This window comes from Papio anubis, chromosome 17 (genome assembly GCF_008728515.1).
Source record: "Papio anubis isolate 15944 chromosome 17, Panubis1.0, whole genome shotgun sequence".
Lineage (NCBI taxonomy): Eukaryota > Metazoa > Chordata > Mammalia > Primates > Cercopithecidae > Papio > Papio anubis.
The window spans coordinates 9,060,209-9,085,243 of record NC_044992.1 but is presented as its reverse complement, the minus strand read 5'-3'; the positions used below and the strand labels follow the sequence as shown (position 1 = coordinate 9,085,243).

General features: G+C 42.2%; 1 protein-coding gene across 6 annotated transcripts in view; it reads left to right on the top strand.

The window, feature by feature from the left end:
* The window catches only part of STX8 (syntaxin 8), a 330,836-nt gene that overhangs the window by 29,721 nt on the left and 276,080 nt on the right, over positions 1 to 25,035 (top strand). For all 6 annotated transcript variants that reach the window (XR_002517971.1, XR_002517972.1, XM_017950346.2 and 3 more), the window contains exon 4: positions 595 to 705. Coding sequence is in view for 4 of the 6 variants with exons in the window: in XM_017950346.2 (XP_017805835.1) it covers positions 595 to 705 (111 nt within the window). In the remaining 2 variants the exon portion in view is untranslated. The remainder of the gene's footprint in view (positions 1 to 594; positions 706 to 25,035) is intronic.

Here is a 25,035-nt window from a genome sequence, read left to right as displayed (position 1 = left end):
CACGCCTGTAATCCCAGCACTTTGGGAGGCCAAGGCAGGCAGATCACCTGAGGTCATGAGTTCAAGACCAGCCTGGCCAACACGGCAAAACCCTGTCTCAAATAAAAATACAAAATACAAAACTTAGCTGGGTGTGGTGTTGCATGTCTGTAAGCCCAGCTGTTCGGGAGGCTGAGGCAGGAGAACTGCTTGAACCCGGGAGGCAGAGGTTGCAGTGGGCCGAGATCGCATCATTGCATTCCAGCCTGGGTGACAGAGCGAAACTCTGTCTCAAAAATAAATAAATAAGTTTGGTCACGGGGAGCAAAGTAATATTTACCTGGTATATTTCTCAGTGAAAGAACTTGTGTCGTGATCCATGTCAGTGTTTGTAAGTCCCTCTGTGACGGTCCTGCCAAGGTCCTTTACCTGATGACCTGATGAAGGTGAAGGTCAGAGTAGGAAAAGCACAGGAGTGGAATGGTGAGCATCCCCTCTGGGTAGTAGTGAGTACAGTCTGTAAAAGCCACAGCTGACTTGAAGAGCTAACTTAATAATGTAATAGTTAAAATGAGGTCATTTATTCACCATTGGACCTTAACAAGATGTCTGCAGAACACAGCTTGAAGGGGACCGAAGACAGAACCTCTTGGATGATCTTGTAACTCGAGAGAGACTACTTCTGGCATCCTTTAAGAATGAGGGTGCCGAACCAGATCTAATCAGGTAGGATGTTTTCATTTACAGGGATTACTTGGTGGGCGAAGACTTCTTTGCAAATATTACAGCTGTTTCCTGAATGGCTTACTCTAGGCATTAAATCAATCAAAATCTATTCTATTCATTTATGGTGTTGGACTATAATATTCTACTCAATTTAGTTTTCGTTAATTTTCTAGGTTTACAAAACCAGGTATGTTCAGCTGAATCCCATCTTGGGTGGAACATACTAAGGGAGACTGTGGGTGAAGTCAGAACATTTCTTTGGCATTCTTTGGTTGAATTTTCTGCTTTGTTAACTGCCTTCTAAACTCCCGAAGTCAGTACTTCTCTGTGTGGGCAAAGGAGTGTTTTGTTTTTTGTTTTTGTTTTTTTTAAATTGGCATATTGAAAAAAATGAGTCCTAATAAGACTGGTCTGGCACCCACAGAGGTAGAGAAGTTGGACCCTCCTCCCCGTTCTTCGCCAGTGAGTGATTCACACTTCAAAGAGCCGACAGCTGCTCTGAGCCCGGCTCTGCTGGAAGACCCCGTGGATGGGTCCAGCTTTCCAAGGCTGAGGCTGATGAACCGTAAATTGCTACCTCTTTAAAATTGGCCTCCCCCTGTTTCCAGAACTTTCTGAGCTTCATCATGGGAACCATCACAGAAGGCAATGAGTTTGGGTGGAAAGCCGCCTCTCTTCGTCTTCCACGCTAGGGACGATGCATGTATCGTGGAGAGGAGCTTATTTCTAGTTAGTTCCCAGTTAGGAATAGTATAGCTTCCCAAGGGCAGTGGTTTTGGACCCTAGCCATGCATTATCAGACTCCACCTCAGACAAGTGAACCCGAGTGGGATTGGGGTGGAGGGTCAGGGGTCAGGGAGGTCTCAGGTGATTCTAATATACAACCCGGATTGCAAACCACTGCCTAGAACAAGCTGAAGAAAATGAAACTGATTTTCCCGTGGATCCCAGTCTTCTCAGGAGCAGTTTCCAAGGTTCCGTGAAGAAACTGTGAAATACGGAAAGGTAGATGGGATGTTAAGTTGCTTCTGTGAAGAAAGGAACCTAAGGAGTCGGTGAGGGGAGGGTGATACTCTTGGCAGTCTCCTGGGCAGGGTTTAAATGAAGACAGAAGCCTGTGGTGGGCCAATCTACTGTGATTCCCCATATTTCCTTGGCATATTCAGTCCCAGGGTACAGGGGTGAAGTATGTGGATGAAGGTGGTGTTCCAGGTTGGTCAAAGAGAACAGGTGAGCAAAGGAATCCAAGGTGGAAAGAGAGTACTGGCGTCTGGGCGCAGTGGCTCACGCCTGTAAGCCTAGCACTTTGGGAGGCTGAGGGGGGTGGATTGTCTGAGCTCAGGAGTTTGAGACTAGCCTGGGCAACAAGGTGAAACACCGTCTCTACTAAAAAAAAAAAAAAAAAAAAAAAAAAAAGTAGCCGGGCGCGGTGGCGGCCACCTGTAGTCCGAGCTACTCAGGAGGCTGAGGCAGGAGAATTGCTTGAACCTGGGAGGTGGAGGTTGCACTGAGCCAAGATTGTGCCACTGCACTTCAGCCTGGGACAGAGCGAGGCTCTGTCTCAAAAAAAAAAAAAAAAAGAACTATCTTTCAGAAGGGGCTTTACACTGAAGACAGAGTCTTTTTAGTCAAGATATTAATAAGGGCATAGTTAGGACGGGAAGCTTGTTTCATGGAGGAATAGGGGTCATGTAGAGACATGATGGTCAGAAGGGGGCAAAATATTCAGACTGTTCTGCTCGGCAGTGATGAGGCAGTCGTGATAAATAGTTCCCATTTGAAAAGAGCGTGGACTCTGCTCTTTGCTTGTCATTAATGATGCTGAAGGAGCCAACCTAGGAATTTAGGCCAAGGACCTCTGAAGCCCTCCCACCAGGTCCTTCTGTTTTCTGTTTTTGGACCCAACTTGCCTGCCTTTGTCACTTTTCTTCTCTAATCATCTCTGTGTCCTTTGAACTGTAACTGGCTGATAAGCAGCGTCAGCATTACCTGGCAGCATGTTGCAAACTCAGAATTTCCAACCCCAGTCCCAAAGTATGGAATTAAAACTTGCATTTTAACAAGATCATCAAGTGATTTGAATGCACATTATAATTTGAGAAATATTGCTTTGTATCATTCTTTTTTTTTTTTTTTTTTTGAGACGGAGTTTCGCTCTATCACCCAGGCTGGAGTGCAGTGGCACAATTTCAGCTCACTGCAACCTCCGCCTCCCGAGTTCAAGTGATTCTCCTGCCTCAGCTTCCCGAGTAGCTGGGATCACAGGCGCACGCCACCACGCCTGGCTAATTTTGTATTTTTGCTAGAGATGAGAGTTTACCATGTTGGCCAGGCTGGTCTTGAATATCTGACCTCAGGTGGTCTGCCCGCCTCAGTCTCCCAAAATTCTGGGATTATAGGCATGAGTCACTGCACCCGACCTGTGTCATTTATTCTTAATCGTGGCAGTTTGCATCAGAATACCCCAAGAGAGAATGGAAAAAAAAAAAAAAAAAAAGAAATACAAATGTCTAGACCATATACTTGCGGAGTTTGATTCATAGTCTTGAGTGAGACCTGGGCAGCAGTAAGGCTGGGGAGACTGCTGGGTGGATTTAGTAGATGGCAGGGTTAGAATGACTGCTCTATGTCATGATGTACTAGTCATGAGACCTATAGCATGTGTCTGCTATTTGTTTTTTATATGGTAGGCACTATGCTAAGCTCTTTATGTGCTTTTGCTCAAGAGCTCTTTATAATATCCCATTTTGCAGAAGAGAAACTGAGGCTCAGAGGGTTCAAGATTCTAAAGCTAGTCAGTCACAGAACTTAGATTTTTAGCTCTGAACTCGTAACCACTGCACCATAAAAATAGCTGGATGAGGTGTTAGAAGGACCTAGTTCTGTAGCTTTCTAGTCCCTCAGTCATCTGGGCTTCCAAGTCATTGACCTTAGACTGCGGGTACACGTGCTGCCCATTTTTCATTGTTGTTAGGACCAGATGAAGTGATTGCTATGAGATGGGCTTTGTAAACTCTAAGACCTTTGTAAATACAAGATGTTATTACTGGAGCATTGTGTCTCCATCAGGCTGGGAGGGAGCTCATGCTGCCTCATTGCTTTGGAGATCTTCTGTCCCTGGTGTCATGCCCTTTGAGTGCTCTACAGGGACCTGGTCTGTGTGACCCCATCCTATGCTGCACCTGGTCCTCTGCCCTCCATTCTCCTCTTCCACATCTCGTTTGTTCCGTGGCTGCTTGCCTCCGTGCCCAGCTTGCTGCCTATTGTCTTATTAGTGAACAATCTCGTTAATTCTAGCAGTGGAATCAACGGCTGGCAATGTCCTGTCTTCTGGAGGTATTTTAACCAAAACCTCCTTAAACCCTAGGATTTAAACCACAGTGAATTAGTTGATAGGAATGTTTAGGGAATTTGGCAGGTTATTGTCAGGTGGTGTTTTTGGATAGAGGCCTTCTGAGGAAGACCTCTGGGTCCTGCCACTGGGACTGCCTTCTGCTCTTCATGCCTATAAGGCTGATCCATGTGGTGGACTACAGCTGTTGCTTGTTGGTGTGTTGGTGAGTGGCTGAGTGGCATGGGGACAGAGATCATACTGGGGAGACACTGTCAAGCAAAGGTAACTGAATCCCTGAGGGTTGAAATAAAGTAACTGGCCAGGCCTATTTACATGCTGTCAAGATGAAACCAAGGGCAACATAGAGATTGGTGTATCTTTTCAGGACCAGAAGTCTAAGATAGATCAGAATAAGCTTCTAGAAGAATTCTTTTTAAAAAGAATGCAAGCCCTGTCAGGGAGAAATGACTCCTGTGGAGTGATTTGAAGAAGGTAGACATGGACATAACACACAGCGATGGTCCGTTCCGGATGACGTGGAATCTGGCCAAGAGCGGGAAACCAATGTGGCGACTGGACATTGAGCACCATGAAGAAAGAAAGAAAGTCATTGCAGATACAGAGAGGAAGGAGAGGGATGTCGGTGGCCTGGAAGGTGAATTTCCCCTTCACTTCCATTGGTGAATCCTTGTTGGGTTAGGATTGCTTTAGACCCAACACCCTAACAGGAACGTGTCCACATGTGCTTGTCCAAAAAGTGCAAGTCCTGTGGACATTCCAGAGAAATCTGATCAATAAGAAAATTCATACTAGAAAAAACCACTGTCAAAAGCTATGTAGAAAAGTCCCCGGGAAATCTGCTCAAGGGCCATGAGAACAAATACCCAGCTAGCGTTGCTCCAACTGGTCAGGGAAGATGGCACCATGTGGACTTATTGAGGACCAGCAAGAAGTGTGTGGTTGAGTGAATGCTAAAGCCTAAGTGGACTGCCAGAAGCGGATTTTCTTAGATTTGAGGTCAGAGTTGCTGGTCTTTGATTTCCTTCACCTGCCTATGTGAGAGTATTATTTTTGCCTTCTTTACCCCTAATCCCCATCCTTGAGACCTCCCCTTCTTTCCCCAACTTCTCATACCTAATAGTTCTGTTGCTTGGACCTAGCCTTCTGAGGACCTTAATTCAATTGTAAACGTGACTTGTTCATTATATGACATGTTCAATTACAGTTTGATTGTATCCCCTTCCCCGCTGATTGTCAGTTGCCTGGTCATTTCTAATACCAGCTGTTAGGGAACACTCAGCTCTATCTATCTTTGGAGAAACTCATTCGTTTCTCTGCCAGTTGGTTTCTGTAGTATCTCCAGTGACTTACAGAGATTTCCTTAGACCTCTCCACAGTTAATTCCCAGTCCCAGGCTCCTCCAAGATTTTCGTTTGCTTCTCTAATCTCGGGATTCCTCCAGCATTTTTCTTTGCTTCTGTAGTTCTTGGTTTTTGGGGGGGTCAGTTGGGTTGCTTTGTCACTTTGTGGGTGGAGGGTAGGTGTCTTTCTCTTAATTCATGATGTCCAGAAGCACAGTGGCCAGAAAGCCTTGTCAGAACTTTGAAATGTTATAGACATGCTCACTGTGGCACATTTTGTCATTAATGCTAGACCATGACCACAACACATTTACTGTTAGAGAACTGGGGTTAATCTGCTAATCAGCATTTCTCTAGTAACTGACAGCAATGCCACAAGATCAGTTTACCTTACCAGGACTCGCTTGGGACCTGGTGAGCCTTCCTTCCTTCCTTCCTTCCTAGAGCCCCTACCTCTGTTTCCCTCTTTCTCGTTACTTTGTGCAACCCTCTTTTCCTCTCTTTCTTCCCCATCTCTCGTTCCTGAGAGCCTTTCCATCCCTCTTTTCCCTCCTTTCTCTTCCTCCTCATATGTGGCCTTATTAGGGAGAGTCAAGTATGGTCAGCCTTCAGTTTGGATTAGCATTTCCTTTAAATAGACATTAATGTGGCAATCACATAATTGAATGCGTAACTTGTCATGTGACGGAATCTGAGTTTTACCTTACGGATTACTGGTCATTATTCTAAAGCAGTAAGCCTTGGTCTCAATAAGCAATGGTTGAGTAATTTAGGGTATTTGGAAACTTGTTAAAGAAGTCTCTGCAACAGTGTCTCTTAGAAGAAGATAAGCCCTGTCTCATAAAGCAATGACACAGCTTCTGATTTAAAACCTTCCCGCCCTTTATATTCGAGAGCATTGCTAAATCTCACAATTAGTTAAATCTTTGCCTGTAAAGAGAGAAAAAAAAAAACAACAAAAACCATTGCATACTCCACTGCTCTGTGACCATCTCAAAGATTATGTGATTAACTCGGCTGCAGTGGGTGGCTAATTGGCTGAGCTTTAATCTTCACACCACCAACTATGCAGAGGATTATAGGGAATAGGAAGTTGTTTAGAGTTTGAGGTAGTAGTTGTATGGCAGGAAGGATATATTAACAAGCAGACCAAGTGCTAAAATCAAAAGAAGGTGATAATGAAATGGCTACATTTTCTCAGAGTGCAGATTTTTAAAATTTGATTTTAGAGATAGACTTTTCTCTTGCACTACTGACAAAACATGATTATTTCCAGTGTCTAATTCATATCACTGTATTGGTAGTCAAGATGGGCAAAAGAAAAATTTACATTAAATTCTGACATTAAAAATGCTCCTCCCCATTTTAAACCGTTGAATGTTTTATTTCAATTTAAATCTTGGTTTATAAGAAGGATGATTTATGTCCCATAGTACTTAGATTTCCTAAAGAATCATTGATTTGTACTTCATATTGCTTAATGTTGTTAGCACGTGACCAACCTACTCTTCTAGAAGAAGGAAGTGGCTAAGGAATATACATCCATATCATAAACCCCCTTCTCTCTTTTATTTATGTGCCTGAAATACAGCGACTTCCTAGCTTTTCTGACATGCAAGGGTGTGCTGAAATCAGTACAGATTTGCTTTGTACTCTAAGTGAACGTAGGGATAGTTGAACCCCAAGAAGTTATTAAGTGCAGTCAAGAATATTATAATTTCCTACTAGTTTAATGAAAAATAGGTAAGGAAGCAAAAACGTGGTGAAGCAAACCTTCCTTCATTAAGTAGATCTTTATTGAGTGCTTGCTATGTGCTATACACTGATACTGGAAGTGTAGTGGTCAAAAAAACCAAAACTACAAAAGCACCTACTTTCTGTAGTTGAGCTACGTATGGTCCAGGGAGAGAGACAGGCGTGAAATAAAGAACCATATAATCAGTAAAATATATTCAAAAAAATAGATTATATTTTGAGAGCATATTAGTGGGAAGCTGATTTAGCTAGGGAGACTACGGTTAATACTTAACTGTTTTTCTTTTTTGGAAGTGTATATTTTGTCTCTTGGTCTTTATTTTAAATACCTCAAGGACAGAGACCAAAGCCTAGCACAATTTTTAATAAATAATTGCGCAATGAATGAGCGTCTTCACACACGTTTCTGTATCTGCCGTAACATCCAGCCCAGAGTTGGGTATACAGCAGGTGTGTTGTTGATTCAGCACGTTTTTGTTGACGGAAAGGTTGACTGAGCCAGGAGGCGATAGACGGTGTTAACTAAACAAACCTGCGAATGTCACACTTTTAATACATGAAAGCTTTTTTGCCTGCCTCGTGTAAAGTCTGTCACGTAAAGCTGCCTCCGAGATTCAGGTTGCTTCCGTCTCTGGGCTGTGCTCTCATGACACAAGGCCTGCGTGTTCCCCATGACTGGAGAAGAATGAGGGTGTGGAGAACTCACATCCGTCTTCTATGCTTTGGCCTGCAAGTTTCACACACTCAGCCCCTTGGCCATAACTAGTCACGTGGCTCCAACCTAGCTGTGAGGGCAGCTGGGGGATGTAATCTTTCTGTATACTCAAGAGGAGGGTCTGGTGAAGCATGCAGCTTTGTCTCTGCCTCCCTGATTATTTTGGGTAGTTTGATGGAAAGACAAATAGCTTTGGTACATAGTCTTGCTGCTTTCTTCTTGAGCAACAATTAGAATCAGAAGTTACTGAAACCACGCAAGGTGGGCTAAGAGGTGTCCATGGGGGGATCAGTTTGTCATTTATAATGCCTGTTCTTGGCCGGGTGTGGCGGCTCGCGCCTGTAATCCCAGCACTTTCGGAGGCCAAGGCGGGTGGATCATGAGGTCAGGGGTTCGAGACCAGCCTGGCCAACATGGTGAAACCCCGTCTCTACTAAAAAAATTAAAAAATTAGCTGGGCATGGTGGTGAGCGCTTGTAATCCCAGCTACTTGGGAGGCTGAGGTAGGAGAATCTCTTGAAACCAGAAGGCAGAGATTGCAGTGAGCTGAGATCACGCCACTGCACTCCAGCTTGGGCAACAAGAGCGAAACCCCGTCTCAAAAAAAAAAAAGAGCCCATTCTTTCAGAGTTCAGAGTTTACTCAGGAAGGGGAAATGTACACAAAGACAGATCACAGCACAGTGGAATTAGTGCAGATGGGTGTGTAGAAGCGCGATGAAGACCAGAAGGGAAGGTTGCTTCTTCAGCGTTCAGGGGAGGAGGACAAAGAAGTCTGGAAAAGAAGGTTGTGCTTATTGTCCTGACCCCACTCTGACTGATGTTTGTTAAGGGGGTGCCTGGGTTTGGCTCTCAAGACTAGTGTAGCAGTTGGCTGCCCTCAACCACGTATAACAGATAACCCTACTGAAAATGGCTTAAATAGGGAAAAATGTCCCATGAAATAAGTTGCAGGTTAGAGAAGTGAGAGGGCTGATTGACAGCCCAGTGGCGCCGTCAGGGCTTCGGGTTCTTGCTGTCTCTTCATTTCCCTTCGCCTCCCAATACTCAGTGTTGGCTTTGCCTTCTGAGTGACTCCTCTCGTGGTCTCAGAATAGCTACAGCAGTTCCCAGCCACACTCCAGGCATGACAATAGAAGAGAAAGGAGAATGTGTTTTGCATGAGTAATATAATTCATATGGCTAAGACATCTACAAAGCGTTGAACAGGATTCAGTGAAAAATCTTCCCACTATGTCTCCTCCTCCTCAACATAAGTAATTACTCTCAATAAGTTTTGGCATATCCTTCCAGGGTTCTCTTAAGCGCATACCAGCAAATAGGAATGTATTATTTCTCTCCATCTTTTACACACTTGATAACGTATCATACATAGCATTCTGCAACATTCTTTTGTCACCTGATCAAATATCTTGGAGATTTTCCCAATCGTGACATAAGGTTTTGTCGTTAGTTTTTGTAGCCTTATAATATTTCATTGTATGCATTTACTGTCATTTATTTAACTAGTCTCTTATATATATGAGTATTGTTTTCAGTCTTTTCTATTACAAAACTATAGTAGTGAGGGATTTTGCATATGTGAAAGTATATCTCTAGGTAAGTTCTTAGAAGTAGGATGACTAGAGGCCGGGCATGGTGGCTCACGCCTGTAATCCCAGCACTTTGGGAGGCCAAGGCGGGCGGATCATGAGGTCAGGAGATCGAGACCATCCTGGCTAACACAGTGAAACTAAATATACTAAAATACAAAAATCTCTACTAAAAACAAAAAATTAGCCAGGCGTGGTGGCGGGTGCCTGTGGTCCCAGCTACTTGGGAGGCTGAGGCAGGAGAATGGCGTGAACCCGGGAGGCGGAGTTTGCAGTGAGCCGAGATCGTGCGTCTGCACTCCAGCCTGGGTGACAGAGCGAGACTCTGTCTCAAAAAAAAAAAAAAAAAAAAAAAAGTAGGATGGCTAGGTCAGAGGGTATGTGCATTTGTAATTGCAATAGCGTTTCACAAGTTATTTTCTAGCAGGGTAGAACCAGTCTAGACTTGTGCCAGCAATTTATGTGAGTGCCTGTTTCCCAACAGTCTTTCCCAAAGAATGTTGTTACTTTCGTATCCTACTCCAAACTAACATATAAAGAGAGCTTTATATAGTAATATCTTAGTAGAGTTTTATGTAATTATTATGTATAACTATAGTGAACCAAGGTTATAAGGAAATTCTCGTGTTTTTTTTCTGGTACTTTTGTGGTTTTATAACTGTTAAATCTTTGATCCATTTGGAATTTAATTGGTGAAGAGTATGAATCCTACATTTTTCCTACTTAGCTCTATTCTATTTTTGTGACTGACTACATTTTTTACTTAGTAGTTCATTTTCTCATCTTCAAATGTAAGATACTGCATTATCATAGAATACATTCCCATATGTATTTTGATCTATGTCTGGACTTCGTAATGTGTTCCATTGGTCCTTCTGTCTACTTATATGCTAGTACCACATTTTCTAAAATATGGATACTTTAAATTTTAATACATGATAGGACAAATCGGCCATTAAACTTCTTTTTAAGAGTTTTGCTTTTTGTTTTTGTTTTTGTTTTTTGAGACAGAATCTCACTCTGTTGCCAGGCTAGAGTGCAGCGGCGCAATCTCGGCTGACTGCAACCTCCACCTCCTGGGTTCAAGCAATTCTCCTGCCTCAGCCTCCCAAGTAGCTGGGATTACAGGCGCCCGCCGCCACGCCCAGCTAATTTTGGTATTTTTAGTAGAGATGAGGTTTCACCATGTTGGCAGGGTGGTCTCAAATCTCTTGACCTCATGATCCACCCATCTTGGCCTCCCAAAGTGCTGGGATTACAGGCGTGAGCCACTGCGCCTGGCTGAGTTTTGCTTATTTTTTTAACACGAATTCTAGAATCAGCTAATGTAATTCCGTAAGACAGAACAATTCTTTAAAAAAAATTGGGATTGTGTTAAATCTTGAAATCCCTTACAATGTTGAATTTTCTCATCCAAGATCATGGGATTTTTTTGTTTGTTTGTCTCTCCAAGGCATTTTTCAGGTCTTTCAGTAACATTTTCTTCAAAAAAGTGTAACATGTTTCTCGTCAAATTTATTTGTTTTTTTAATCTTTTTGGTTGCTCTTTTAAATCCAAGTTTTTTAAGTTGTACTTTTCTATTGTTTATCTGAAAACTGTTGATAATTAATGTCTGCTATTAATATTAAAGTGACTTTCTTTTTTTTTTTTTTTTTTTGAGACAGAGTATTGCTTTGTCGCCCAGGCTGGAGCGCAGTGGCATGATCTCGGCTCACTGCAAGCTCCATCTCCCGAGTTCACGCCATTCTCCTGCCTCAGCCTCCTGAGTAGCTGGGACTACAGGTGCCCGCCACTATGCCTGGCTAATTTTTTGTATTTTTAGTAGAGACAGGGTTTCACTGTGTTAGCCAGGATGGTCTCGATCTCCTGACCTCGTGATCCACCCACCTCGGCCTCCCAAAGTGCTGGAATTACAGGCACGAGCCACCGCGCCCGGCCTAAAATCACTTTCTTAATTCTCTAATAGCTTTTGGCATTTTCTTCTCTTGATTTTTTTTTTTTTTTTTGTATTTTTCAGTTATTTGTTTTTAAAGAGCAATGAAACGCTTCCTGGAAGCTTCCTAATTGACTTTGGCTCAAAATAGAAATAGACTGTTGTACCACATGACCATATTATACCAAAAATTATGGGAGAATGGGGTTTCTGTGATTGACTAGCTTAGTTCAGGAGGGAGATATTCTTGAGCTGAAAATGAGGATGAGGTTATGGTTTCTGAGCAGTGGAGCCCTGAAGAAAGTTGAGGTTCTGATAACAAGGAAGATGAGACATAATGATGTTGGGTAGGCAATTTGTAGTGTCTGTATCATCTCTTCTCTGCAACTCCCTAAGCAACTGCAACTCTCTTCTTGAAGTTTCTTCAAGAACCAGAGACTCAAGGTTCAATTCTTTGACCTCATTAAGAACCTTCGTTTCTTGTCACTTCTCCTTTCATTGAAATCCCAGAGAGGTAGTAACTCGCTGACCTTTTGGGTTATTTTATTTAGGCTCAGATGAACCTAAGTCATTACTTTAAGTCTCCAATTCACTTTATTTTTTTTTGAGACGGAGTCTCCCTTTGTCATACAGGCTGGAGTGCAGTGGCACGATCTCGGCTCACTGCAAGCTCCGTTTCCCGGGTTCACACCATTCTCCTGCCTCTGCCTCCCGAGTAGCTGGGACTACAGGCGCCCGCCACCACGCCCAGCTAATTTTTTTGTATCTTTAGTAGAGACGGGGTTTCGCCCTGTTAGCCAGGATGGTCTCAAACTCCTGACCTCGTGATCCGCCCGCCTCGGCCTCCCAGAGTGCTGGGATTACAGGCGTGAGCCACCGCGCCCGGCCTCCAATTCACGTTTTAAAGAAGTTGGGATGTTTACACCCATCACTTGTCTTCCTGAAGAGGTTTAGGAGAAGTACTTTTGAAGTGCAAGCAGTTTCTCTTTTTTTGTTGTTTCATTTTGTTTTGAGTCTCGCTCTGTCACCCAGGCTGGAGCAGTGGCACGATCTTGGCTCACTGCAGCCTCCACCTCCAAGGTTCTAGCAATTCTCCTGCCTCAGCCTCCCAAGTAGCTGGGATTACAGGCACATATCACCATGCCCAGCTCATTTTTGTATTTTTAGTAGAGACAGGGTGTCACCAAGTTGGCCAGGCTGGTCTCGAATTGCTGACCTCAGGTGATCCACCTGCCTCGGCCTCCAAAAGTGCTGGCATTACAAGGCGTGAGCCTTCGTGCCCAGCCTGCAAATAGTTTTAATGTGACACATTTATACAGTTTCATAGAGCTGGTTTCTTCTGCAGACAGATAATCTTGTATGTATTTTGTTAATTCTTATTTAATTCTATTTTGAGAAGTAGTAGCTTCTGGCTTTGTCTACACGTTCTGAAGAAATGTTAGTAGATAATTTTGTGCAAGGACTAATAGAATGACAATGGGAGTATTTGAAATAGGAACTGACCAGAAACATGTGGAATATATGTTGCCTTAGCACATTTTTTCCACTGTTTATGCTGCATCATCTTTTTTGCTTCACAGTATATCTTGAAGATGATGAGGCAGAATGTTGAGGGTAATACTGTTAACTAATGGTCTGATACTAGCCATAAATGTGTACAGTGACCATGGTTTCTTGGAGAGAAAAACTAGGTATGTCATATGATGAAGTATTTTTTTGGGGACTCTTCTCGGTGGAGGAGGCGGTTTGGTTGATAGTGTTAGACCAAAATGTTGACCATTCCAGTGGTTTATGGGAATGAATGTTTGTTTTTGAAGAATGTTTTTTAAATAGAAATTTATTTTTAAAGTAATTTATTACATTGTTAAACTGTACAAAAGCATAATCAATGAAAATTCAGGCTCCTCCTACTTCTCACCTACTATTTCCCAATTTCTTCCCCAGAAGTAGCCACTTTCAACAGCTTTCTGTCTGTGTGCCCTTCTGGAGGGATTCTACATGTGTCCAAGGATATATGCACAGGCCCGTATCCCCAGTCTCTGTTTCAACTTGTTTGTGTTTTTTTTTAAAAAAACAGAAATTATAATATAATATGCATTCTTTACTGCACGTCATCTTTTTTGCTTAACCGTATATCTTGGAGATGACGAAGTAGAAGGCTTCAATACTCTTAAATATCTTGAAAGTGCCTTAGAACTTGACAGTGTAACTATTTGAAGTTTTTAGGTTAAGTATGTTCTCACAAGACTGATTATCACCAGAAGAGATCTCTGTAGCTACTTAGTCCGGATTTTTTTTTTTTTTTCCCCTCACCATGGGATAGGAAAGGAAGCTCTATTAACAGCCTGACTTCCAAATAGAGACTAAATGTAAAGAAAGATTATCTCTCTGGATGACTGATGGAGCAAAGAAAACCAGAGACCTTGAGATCTGAACAAATGGTCATTGCAACTCCATGTCATTGATCAAGTCAAGAAAGGTATCCAGCCATTATCATGTGAAAGAGAATGAAGTATAGCCCGTCCACACGTGGTTAGCAGCGGCAACCTGGTAGTTCTCTCCTCAGCAGCTTTTAAAAGCTAGGCAACAAAGAAAAACCAAATGAAAAAATTGTAAGGCTGTTATCATAGTACCTTTTTTTTTTTGTTTTTTTGTTTTTTTTTTTTTTTTTTTTTTTTGAGACGGAGTCTTGCTCTGTGGCCCAGGTTGGAGTGCAGTGGCCGGATCTCAGCTCACTGCAAGCTCCGCCTCCCGGGTTCCCGCCATTCTCCTGCCTCAGCCTCCCGAGTAGCTGGGACTACAGGCGCCCGCCACCTCGCCCGGCTAGTTGTTTGTATTTTTTAGTAGAGACGGGGTTTCACCGTGTTAGCCAGGATGGTCTCGATCTCCTGACCTCGTGATCCGCCCGTCTCGGCCTCCCGAAGTGCTGGGATTACAGGCTTGAGCCACCGCGCCCGGCCCATAGTACCTTTTTTTAAAAAAAATCATGAAATCTGGAGAAATAAGTAAAATGAAAGATGTGTGAGACTTCTACACTGAAAACGATAAAATATTATTTAGGGAAATTAAGTAAAACTGAATAGATATAGAGTAGTCCCCTGCTTAAGTGCAGAGGACACGTTCTGAGACCCTCAGTGGATTCCTGAAAGCTTGGGTAGTACTGAGCCCTGTATATGCTATGTTTTTACTTGTGAATACTTACCCATGGTAAAGTTTAATTTATCACTTAGGCACAGTAAGAGATTACCATCAATAACTAATAGTAAAATAGAGCAGTCATAACAGTATACTGTAGTAGAAGTTATGAGCGTATAATCTCTTTCTCAGAATATCTTATTGTCTGTAATGTTTTCAGAGTGTGGGTAACTGAAACTCTGGGAAGCAAAACTTTGAATAAGTCGGGGTGGGGTCTTACCATGCTCAGATCTCTTCAGTCTCTGTACCTTGTTCAAAGAGTGGGAGACTCAATATTGTAAAGTCGTCAGTTCTGTCAAGATTGATTTATAGAGTTAGAGCAAACCCACTTACAGTCCTCAGCCAGATTTTTGTTTCCATTTTGTCATCTGAGAAGCTGACTACAGCCACTGTTTATATGGTTAATGCAAAAAGACAAGAGCTGAGACAATTTTGAAGAACAAAAAGGCCGGAGGACTCACGTGACCAATTATCCAGACTCACCTTAAAGCTGTAGTGTGGTGTTAGCACAAGGATAGGCAAACAAACCAGTGGAACAAAAGAGAGGCCTCAGAAGCAGTTATACATATTGTCACCTGATTTATGACAGAGGTAGTCTTTTCAATAAATGGCATTATGTCAACTGGATATCCACATGGAGAAAAGGAATCTCTGCTATCAGCCTACATAAGAAATAATTCCAAAAGGATTATAGATCTGAATGTGAAGGGTTGAACCAGAGACCTTTTGGAAGAACACAAGAGAACATTTTTATGATCTTGGGATAGCCAAAGATTTCTTAACCAGGCCGGAAAACATACTAACCATAAAGGAAACAAGTGATAAGTTGGATTTCATTAAAATAAAAAATTCTTTTTATCGAAAGATACCACAGATATTGAAAGATAAGCCACAGAATGAAAATCTGTATTTGCAGGACATATATTAATATTTGACGTAGGAAATCTATCTTGGATATATGAAGAATCCCTATAAATCAAGAAAAAGGCAAGCAACCTGTTAGAAAAACATAGGGAAAAGACTTGAATTTCACAAAAGAGGATATTGAATGGCTGATGAACATAAGAAAAGGTATTCAACTTCACTAGTCATCAGGTAATTGCAAAGTCAACTCATGATGTCATACCATTATAGTACAAGAATGGCTAAAATTAAAATGACGGCCATATCAAGTGTTGCTAGGACGTGGAGCAGCTGGAGTTCCCATATACTACTGCTGGGACTGTAAATTGTACAACCTCTTTGGAAAACCATATTTGCTGAAATGGGAAACTGTATTTGCTGAAATGGAACTATACGAAAGGCATGTACAAGAATGTTTATAGCAGTGCTATTTTTTTTTCTGTTTTTTCTTTTTTAGAGACAGGGTCTTGCTATGTTGCCCAGGCTGGAGTACAGTGGCTATTCACAGATGCAGTCATAGTGCACTGTAACCTCAAGGTCCTGGGCTCACGTGATTCTCCCACCTCAGCCTCCAGAGTAGTTGGGACTACAGGTGTCTCTTTTTACAGTGCTTTTCTGGAAATAACCCAATGAACATCTATAGTATAATGAATGAATACATCATGGCTGTTGATACAGTGATGTCACACAGCAAATGAGAATTAACAATCTGCAACTATATACCACACTATGGTTGGATCTCAGACATCATGTTGAGTGGACTAAGCCAGATAGAAGAGTTCATACAATTTATACTGTATGATGCCACTCCTATAAAGGCGAGACTTAGTGTTACAAATCACGAAAGTGGTTCTCTTTGGGGGAAATAGTGACTGGCAGGGCTCCTGGGGTTCTGGTAATACTCTGTTTCTTGCTGTGGGTAGTGGTTGACTGTGGATATTCACTTCGTGAATCATCTTTGAGCTGGGGATTTTTCTGTTTGTATGTTCTACTTGAATTAAAGAATAAGTACAAATATATGCATTTATATACTACATGTACATGTATTACATGTGTGAGAAGATATGGTTATATTTGAATACATACATACATATACACTTGCATGCATATGTGTACAGATAACTGCACGTGTGCATGCGTGCACACACACGCACACACTCTCTCTCAGAGCTATGTTCTGAACAGACCACAAGATGGAGATGTCAGTCAACAGAAGGGCAAACTTAGCCCATCCTAGTTGCTAGATTTTGAAAAGTTAGGGTTTTTCTCCCTGTAAAGTTAAGACGGAATGTTAAGATTGCTTGTATTAATACTTGTTAACTTTAGGATGGGAATTATATCACCCTCCAGTTCTTTCTGTAACCTTTTCCCTCGTCCCCCTGTGTCACTGTAAGCCCGTTGGTCATTTTTATATTTCCCCCGTAATGACTGTAGATTCTGCCCCATCCCCACTTCATTTACTCTTGTTTCTTTCTCTCTCTCTCGCCTTCTTTTCTTGCCTTTTTCTTTCATATTTTTTTCTTGTATTTCTCTTTCCCTCTGGAAAAAATGCTTGATTTTGGCATTTCTTGATTTTTAGTTTTTATCTCCTATTCTTGATTTTTTTTTTTTTTTTTAAGAAGAGGGATGCTTTTAATACCTCTTTCTGATAGTTTCTACTTGAGTTGTCATTTACTTTTGTAGATCTTTGTTTTCCTATTAGCTTCCCTTTCCGTATTCCCTCCCTGCTTCCATCATGGGAATAAAATAGGTAATCCACATGATACATGCTCATTATAACAAGTCAAAAAAGCCGGGCACGGTGGCTCATGCCTGTAATCCCAGCACTTTGGGAGGCCGAGGTGGGTGGATCACAAGGTCAGGAGATCGAGACCATCCTGGCTAACATCGTGAAACCCCGTCTCTACTAAAATACAAAAACACAAAAACTTAGCTGGGCGTGGTGGCGGGCGCCTGTAGTTCCAGCTACTCGGGAGGTTGAGGCAGGAGAATGGCGTGAACCCGGGAGGCGGAGCTTGCAGTGAGCTGAGATCATGCCACTGCACTCCAGCCTGGGTGACAGAGCAAGACTCCGTTTCAAAAAAAAAAAAAAGTTTCCAACTTGTGTTTTCAAGTAAAAATTTTTAAGAAATTAACCTGTTCTTTGTTGAAAATAAAGTAATTATTTCTCCTTTCTTCTCTATTTACCAATCAATTTCTAATATATTACAGTTATCCCTAAGCATACGTGAGTGTTGGTTCTAGGACATGCATGTAGGATACATGTGGAGTGGGGGGTTCTTAGGCCTCAACACTCCCACATGTGTATTACTTTTTTCTTTCTGATACGGTGTTATAACTCAAGAGATTACTTTTTTGGTTTACAAATGAGGAGACTGATTCTTAGAGAAGTCGTTGTGCCCAAGGTAAATCAATGGAAGAGAGAGAACCAGAACTCAAGTCCTCTCATCCTTTGACCTGGGTTTTGTCTCTTGGGCTTTGTCTCTCCTGCTTTTGAAATCTTACCGTGATTCCCTTTTATGGCCTCTCATGTATTCCTTTCCCACTGGCTTTGAGTACTTCGTCTTTCACACTTGCAGAGACAGTATTACCCTGTTCGTAGGGACGGTATTCCACCAGGTGTTCAAGTGGCGCATATTGCTCAGTTTGCCTTGTGTGATTCTACGGAAGGAGCAAAGGATTTGGTATTCGACAACCAGGGTTTGAGTTTTAACTACGCATCATTTTCAGGAAAATGAAGGTAACCATGACTCCTCAAATGGTTGTGACATCCAAATGAGATAAATCTATGTGGAGGCTCTTTGTAAACTGGAAAGTGTTCCATAGACGTTAATGAACGATAGCACTCACCGTCTTAGAAGAAGGGAGTACAGAGATAGCAGGCCGTGTGGGGATGTCTTTCTATCTTGCACAGAACAACTGTGGACCATACATGATAGCGTATAGTGAAATGCCACTTCGTGTGGTATGAGCCATAAATGATCTGGGCGATTAGAAAATGGAGAAATCAGTGTGAGGGGGAGGAAGCTGAGAAGGTCATGTATTTATACCACATACTTTCTGTCTTGTGTAGTTTCTTGAATCCTGCTCTTTCAAGGGTGGTAGTTTCCATACCAGTCTGCACATTGGTGCCCAGCTGATGGCATAAAACTCACCCGAGGGAGCTTATACATTCCTGGGCCCTGCTCACAGAGGGAAAGGATGGCATGGTTAAAAGCATGGTGTTGGCCAGGCACGGTGGCTCATGCCTGTAACCCCAGTGCTTTGGGAGGCTGAGGCGGATGGATCACTTGAGGTCAGGAGTTCAAAACCAGCTCGGGCAACAAGGTGAAACTCCGTCTTCACCCAAAATACAAAAAATTAGCCAGACATTGTGGTGTGTGCCTGTAGTCCCAGCTACTAGGGAGGCTGAAGTGGGAGAATCGCTTGAGCCCAGGAGGCCGAGGTTGCAGTAAACCAAGATTATGCCACTGCTGCACTCCAGCCTGGGTGACAGAGTGAGACCCTATCTCAAAAAAAAAAAAAAAAAAAAAAAAAGAAAGAAAGCATAGGTGTCCATCTTGATAATTTGCTTTCTTAGATATGAAGTAGATGAATTGGTGTAATAATGGCAAGGTTATTGAGGTGGAAATGATGGCTATGTAGGCGGTCCTTGACTTTTGTAAGTCTTGAATGGTATGCATTATTCATTGACACCCTTTGCCATGGTCTGAATGGTAGCATCCCCCCAAGATTCATATGTTAGAACCTAATCCGCAATGTGATAGTATTAAGAGGTGAGACCTTTGGGGAAGTAAGTCATGAGGGCTCTGCCCTCAAAAATAGGATTAATGCCCGTATAAAAAAAGATTGAAGGGAGCTTCCTTGCCCCTTTGGACATGTGAGAACATGTGGAAGGCACCACCCATGGTGCAGAGAAAAAGTCCTCACCAGACATCGTATCTGCTTATGCTGTGCTCTTGGACTTCCCGGCCTCCAGAACTGTGAGCAGTACATTTCTGTGGTTTATAAATTGCCCAGTCTGAGGTATTTGGTTATAGCAGCCTGAAAGGACTGAGATAGAAATTGGTACCAGAAGTGGATACAAATTTGTACATTGTGTGTTGTTTCTCTCCCTTGCGTACCTTCTTGAATCCTGTCTTTAGAACAGCAATTTCCATATCAGTCTGCACATTGGCACCCAGCTGGTTGCATAAAAGTTACCCGAGGGAGCTCACACATTCCAGAGGGAAAAGATGCCAGGATTGAAAACGTGGGTGTCCATCTCAAAATGTGGTGATTTTAGACATAAGTTAGATGAATTGGTATAATAAAAAGTAAGGTCACTTAGGTGAAAAATGATGACGATGTAGGTGGTCCTTGGCTTTTGTGCATCTTGAATGCATAAGCATTATTCACTGACGCTCTTAAATGGCCTTTTCATGCCTAATTTGGATTTTTGTATATTAGCTGCCAAACACACATTTCTATTAATATTATTGATGGTGGCACTGCCTGCCAGCTGATAATTTTGTTTCACTGGACTCGCATCTTTGTTCATAGAACAGTGTTGATGTGCACAATTGGTTGAATATTTTATTGCATTTTACCTTTACTTTATAAAATGAGCAAGAATGGAAACAAGTACAGTAAAGTGAAAACAGTAATGTTGAGACAAAGATGGAAATCATTAGGCATGCCAGATGCCTAAAGCAAATGTAGATTGCTCATCTCGACTGGACACTCATCGGATTTATCATAACTGGGTTTGGTTGTGAAGAACCAACTGGAAGAAGATGCAGAGTTGTTATTGCAGATGGTGTCAAAAAGGCATGGCTCTAGGAACACCAACTCCTTCATATTATGTAAGTTCTGTTGACCTCTGCACATCTGTTTCTCTTTATGTGTATGTATATATATGTACATATATATTTAATTGACATATAATTGTACATATTTATGGGGTACAGTGTGATTTTTTTTTTTTTTCCAAGATGGAGTCTCACTCTGTTGTCCAGGCTGGAGTGCAGTGGTGCAATCTCGGCTCACTGCAACCTCTGCCTCCCTGGTTTAAGTGATTCTCCTGTCTCAGCCTCCCAAGTCATTGGGACTACAGGCACACGCCACCACACCTGGCTAATTTTTTGTATTTTTAGTAGAGATGGGGTTTCACCATGTTAGCCAGGATGGTCTCGATCTCCTGACCTCGTGATCCGCCCACCTTGGCCTCCCAAAGTGCTGGGATTACAGGTGAGAGCCACCAAGCCTGGCTTACAGTGTGATGTTTTGATACATGTATATATGTGTAATGATCAAATCGGGGTAATTAGCATACCCATGACCTCCAACCTGTATCATATCTTCATGTTGATAACATTCATAATCCTCTCTTCTAGCTATTCAAAAAACACTAAGTTTTCATTTGCTATATTCACCTTAGTATGCCGCAGAACACCAGAACTCACTTCTCCCATCTAGCTGTTCTCCTGTATCCCTTAACCAACCTTTCCTTTCCCCAACCCCCTGCCCTTCCCAGCCTCTGGTAACCACTCTCCTACTCACTGCTTGTATGATATCAACTTTTTTTTAGCTTCCTCATAGGAGTGAGAACCTGTGCCTTGTGTTTCTAAGCATGTTTTCGAGCATGCATCACGTAGTAGAGAAACTGTTTGCAATATAGTTGGCCCTCCTGGATTGTTGTAGCTGAACTGTAACCAGCAGATGGCTCTCAGTCACCATAAATTTGGTAGAGCAGCTCATTCATTTTTCACTTGGAATTCTTGTTTTTTGTATATGGCCCCTTTTTGCCCCACTTCTACTTTTAAGGTACCATGACCTGCACATATTTAAGGTACAGAAGCTTTCCTTTTGGTTTTTTTTTTTTTTTTTTTTTTTTGCTTAAGATGGCCTGTGTGACTCTGAGGAGCAGTGCTCTGGGGTTTCTGAAATTTGAGTTGGAGACCCATAAAAATGATGGCCTTTTCCACCCTGCATTTCTATTCTGTGAACTGTTTCATGAAGGTTTTCATTTAATGTGAAAACTTTTTATTGGTAAATGTCGTGAGCAACGAATAGGAAAAAAATCGGGTTGCTTTTAAATTAGAACAATATTTGATTGTAATAGATTTCAAAGGTGCTATAGTGAAATTTCCTTGGATATTTTCCTTGTTCTAGTTCTTGTTTGTTCTGGACTAATAATCAGGGGAGATTATTTATTCAGTTTGAACAAAAAATATTTTGAGTATCGGCTTTGCAGTACACACAGTGTTAGGCACTTATTGTCCTTTGAGTATTACCTCCATGAGGTCAGGTATTTATGTGTCTCTTGTTCACTTACAAGTCACTACATTAGTGCCTGATACATAGAAGGTATTCAGTATTTGTCAGATGGATGGATGGATGGAAGGATGGATAGGATACGGAAAAGAACAGGACAGAGTATTTGACTGAAAGACGTTCGCAGTTTAGTAAATATGGCTCCAAATATTCCTATCTAATCATGATCTCTTGAAGGACCAGTTTAACTTTGGGGTTGTTATTAGGTGCTGTGTTGAAGATGGAAAGGTAATGAAAAATTTCCCTTTCCTGAAGTTGTGTCAATTTCTCCAAGTCACACAGGTTTGGCAATCTTTATTCCCTATATCCAGTCTATTCACCAACACTTGTGGAATTTCCCTGGAGCCACTATGTTAATTGTCCCTTTCTCTCTGTTCCCTCTTGTCACTTCCCTTGTCCAGACCCCTGTTACCTCCCACCTAAATTACCGCACTGGCCTTTTGGCCTGCCTCTCTGACTGCAGCCTCTCTTCCGTGTAATCCAGTCTGTGTATTGTTGCCAGACTTCGTCTCTAAAGAATTTCTGTCAAAGAATCTATTTCTAATTGAAATTTGAGCCTCTGTGCATCTTTATATTCACAGAAAGAAACTACCAAAAAAAAAATTCTGAAAAAGAAATTACCCTTTTATATCATAGGAGCATTTTCAAATCTATAGGCAAGTCTAGTTACGAAACTTTGCAGACTCAGCTCATTCACACCCCAGCAATATCTTCTCTCGTCCTAACTGTAGTCCTCCCTGTGGTCTGTGAATGCTCAAACACTGATATTTTTTCCAGACAAAACAAACATTTTATATAGTCACTTTGACATCTTTTTGAAACGCTAAGAAAGGCTAAAGAAAGCTCCTTCTTGGAATTCACTGCTTCTTCAATTCTGTATTCAGTTGATAAGAACGCCCTTCCTATGAACTCTAACAAGCTTCAACTTCATTTGTCTGTAGAAAGACATGGATTGTCTGTGCACCCCCCCCCCGATATTATCATAATTTAAATAATGTACATCATTTTCTTTGGGAGATGAAAATGACATCATTTTATGTCTTTAGAAGTGATCGTGAAACTTTTTGATTAAATCTTGATAAGACAAGATATCTCATGTATTTACTAATGTGGCATTTATTTGATAAGTTTCATTTATTTGAAAAGTTCCATCTTGAAATAATATGGATAGAAATCATTTATTTAAAAAAAAAATTCAAGTCTGTTCTAAACTCAGAAGCATAGTATTTAGCATTTCCTTTCTTTAATTTCCTTTGCAGAGGAAAAAATGCCTCTTAGTTGTCGTTCCAAAAGTGAGGTTGAGCTACAAGGTGTTTTACTGACTGAATCCCCTTTCAAGTCATCCTCTCCATCTGCTCGAACAGTATCAGTCTTTGCTGCTGAAGTCTTGAAGGCAGGTAGCACTTGATTAAGTTTTGCTTTGCTTGCTTTTTAAAACACGTTTCAAGATAAAAATGTGAAATGCTTCTCTCATTTTGTTTTTAAGCAAGAGAGCTTAAAAACCTCAATTGTTTTCCTAGTTCTGGTTCATAAACATTTACTGAATGCTTAAGCTCTGGCATATTCCGAGGCTCTGTTTTCTGGTCCTGGGGATATAAACATAACTGTCATGTGGCCTCTTCCCTCACAGAGCTCATAATTTAGGAAGGGAGACAGATGAGTAAATAACTAACTACAATCCCGCTTGATAAATGCCACGTTAGAGGTTGTGAACGCAGCACCCTGGGAATACCAGCGAGTGATTGATTCAAGGGAAGGGGGATGGGGCTAGGGATCAGGAAAGCCTAAGCAGCAGAATTGACATTTGAGTTGAACCTTAGGGGGAATGAATAGAATTTTGCCAGATGGACAAAGCGGGTGGGGGTGGGGACACTCCAGACTCATGCAAAAACATGAGAGTGTGAAAGTTTGTGCCTTTGTCTGAGCAGTGGGGAGCAGTCTGTAGGGCTGAAGAAGTAGGGTGTGGAAGGGGGGGATGTTGAGGAGATGATGTCGCAGAGATCACTGGGGCCATGTTGTAGCTTCTGGGGAGTCAGGGAGGTTTTTGAATAGGGGAGTGAGAGGGGGAGATCTCTGTTTTAAGAACAGTATTTCCTGTAGCAGAGTGTAGGGTGATCTGAATGTGGGTGACTGGGGACAAGGAGACCAATCAGAAGGCTGTAACTCCGTCGTACATGAGAGGTGATGGGTGTCTGAGCCACAGCAGTACCCATGGGGAAGGCAATCAGGGCTTGGATGTGAGACCCATCTCTGAGGGAGGCCTTGTTGGTTGATGAGATGTGGTTAGAGGGAGACCAGAAAAAAAAAATGGCTTGGATGACTTGAGAATACAGGGATGCTGCTCACCAAAATAGAGAGCATACGAGAAGAAACAGCTTATGGGGTGAGAGCAGTGGATTTGATTTTGGATATGTTGAGTTTGGGGAGGAATACCCAGTTGGAGATTTTTAAATGAAAAGTCACAAATGTAGATAAAGAACCTGTAGGGAGATATTATAGGCAGAGACAAATTTGTAAGTCTCTTCAGCACCGTGATTTTCAATCAGGATAAGGGGTGGGAGGACATGCTTTGCCTGAATGTTTTTATATGTGGGGCTTCTTTTTAACTATTTGTGTGCTACTCCCCACAACCCCTCCAGATTCCGGTATTGTCCTGCTAGGGAGGAGAGCACGTTCCTCCCCACCCCTAGTTCAGAATTCACCACCATAATGACTCAAGGGAATGTGTCTGATTTCATTTGTGCTGGGCATAGACTGTCTTTAGGCATTGGTAGCATCTATTTTTTTTTTTTTTTTTTTTTTTTGAGATGGAGTCTCACTCTGCCACCCAGGCTGGAGTGCAGTGGCACGATCTCGGCTCACTGTAACCTCCGTCTCCCAGGTTCAGGTGATTCTCCTGTCCCAGCCTCCCGAGTAGCTGGGATTACAGGCGCCCACGACGACGGCCAGCTAATTTTTTGTGTTTTCAATAGAGACAGGGTTTCACCATGTTGGCCAGGCAGGTCTTGAACTCCTGACCTCATGATTTGGACACCTCGGCCTCCCAAAGTGCTGGGATTACAGGCGTCAGCCACCACGCCCAGCCGCTAGCATCTATTCTTACAGCCTGAAGCCCCTAGCACAGATAGACTTGCCCAGAGAGAGACAATACAGTGAGAGAAGCGGATCTAAATCAAATTCCCAGGGAACCCACATTTCAGTGGCAGGCGGGGGAAGAGGTACCTGCA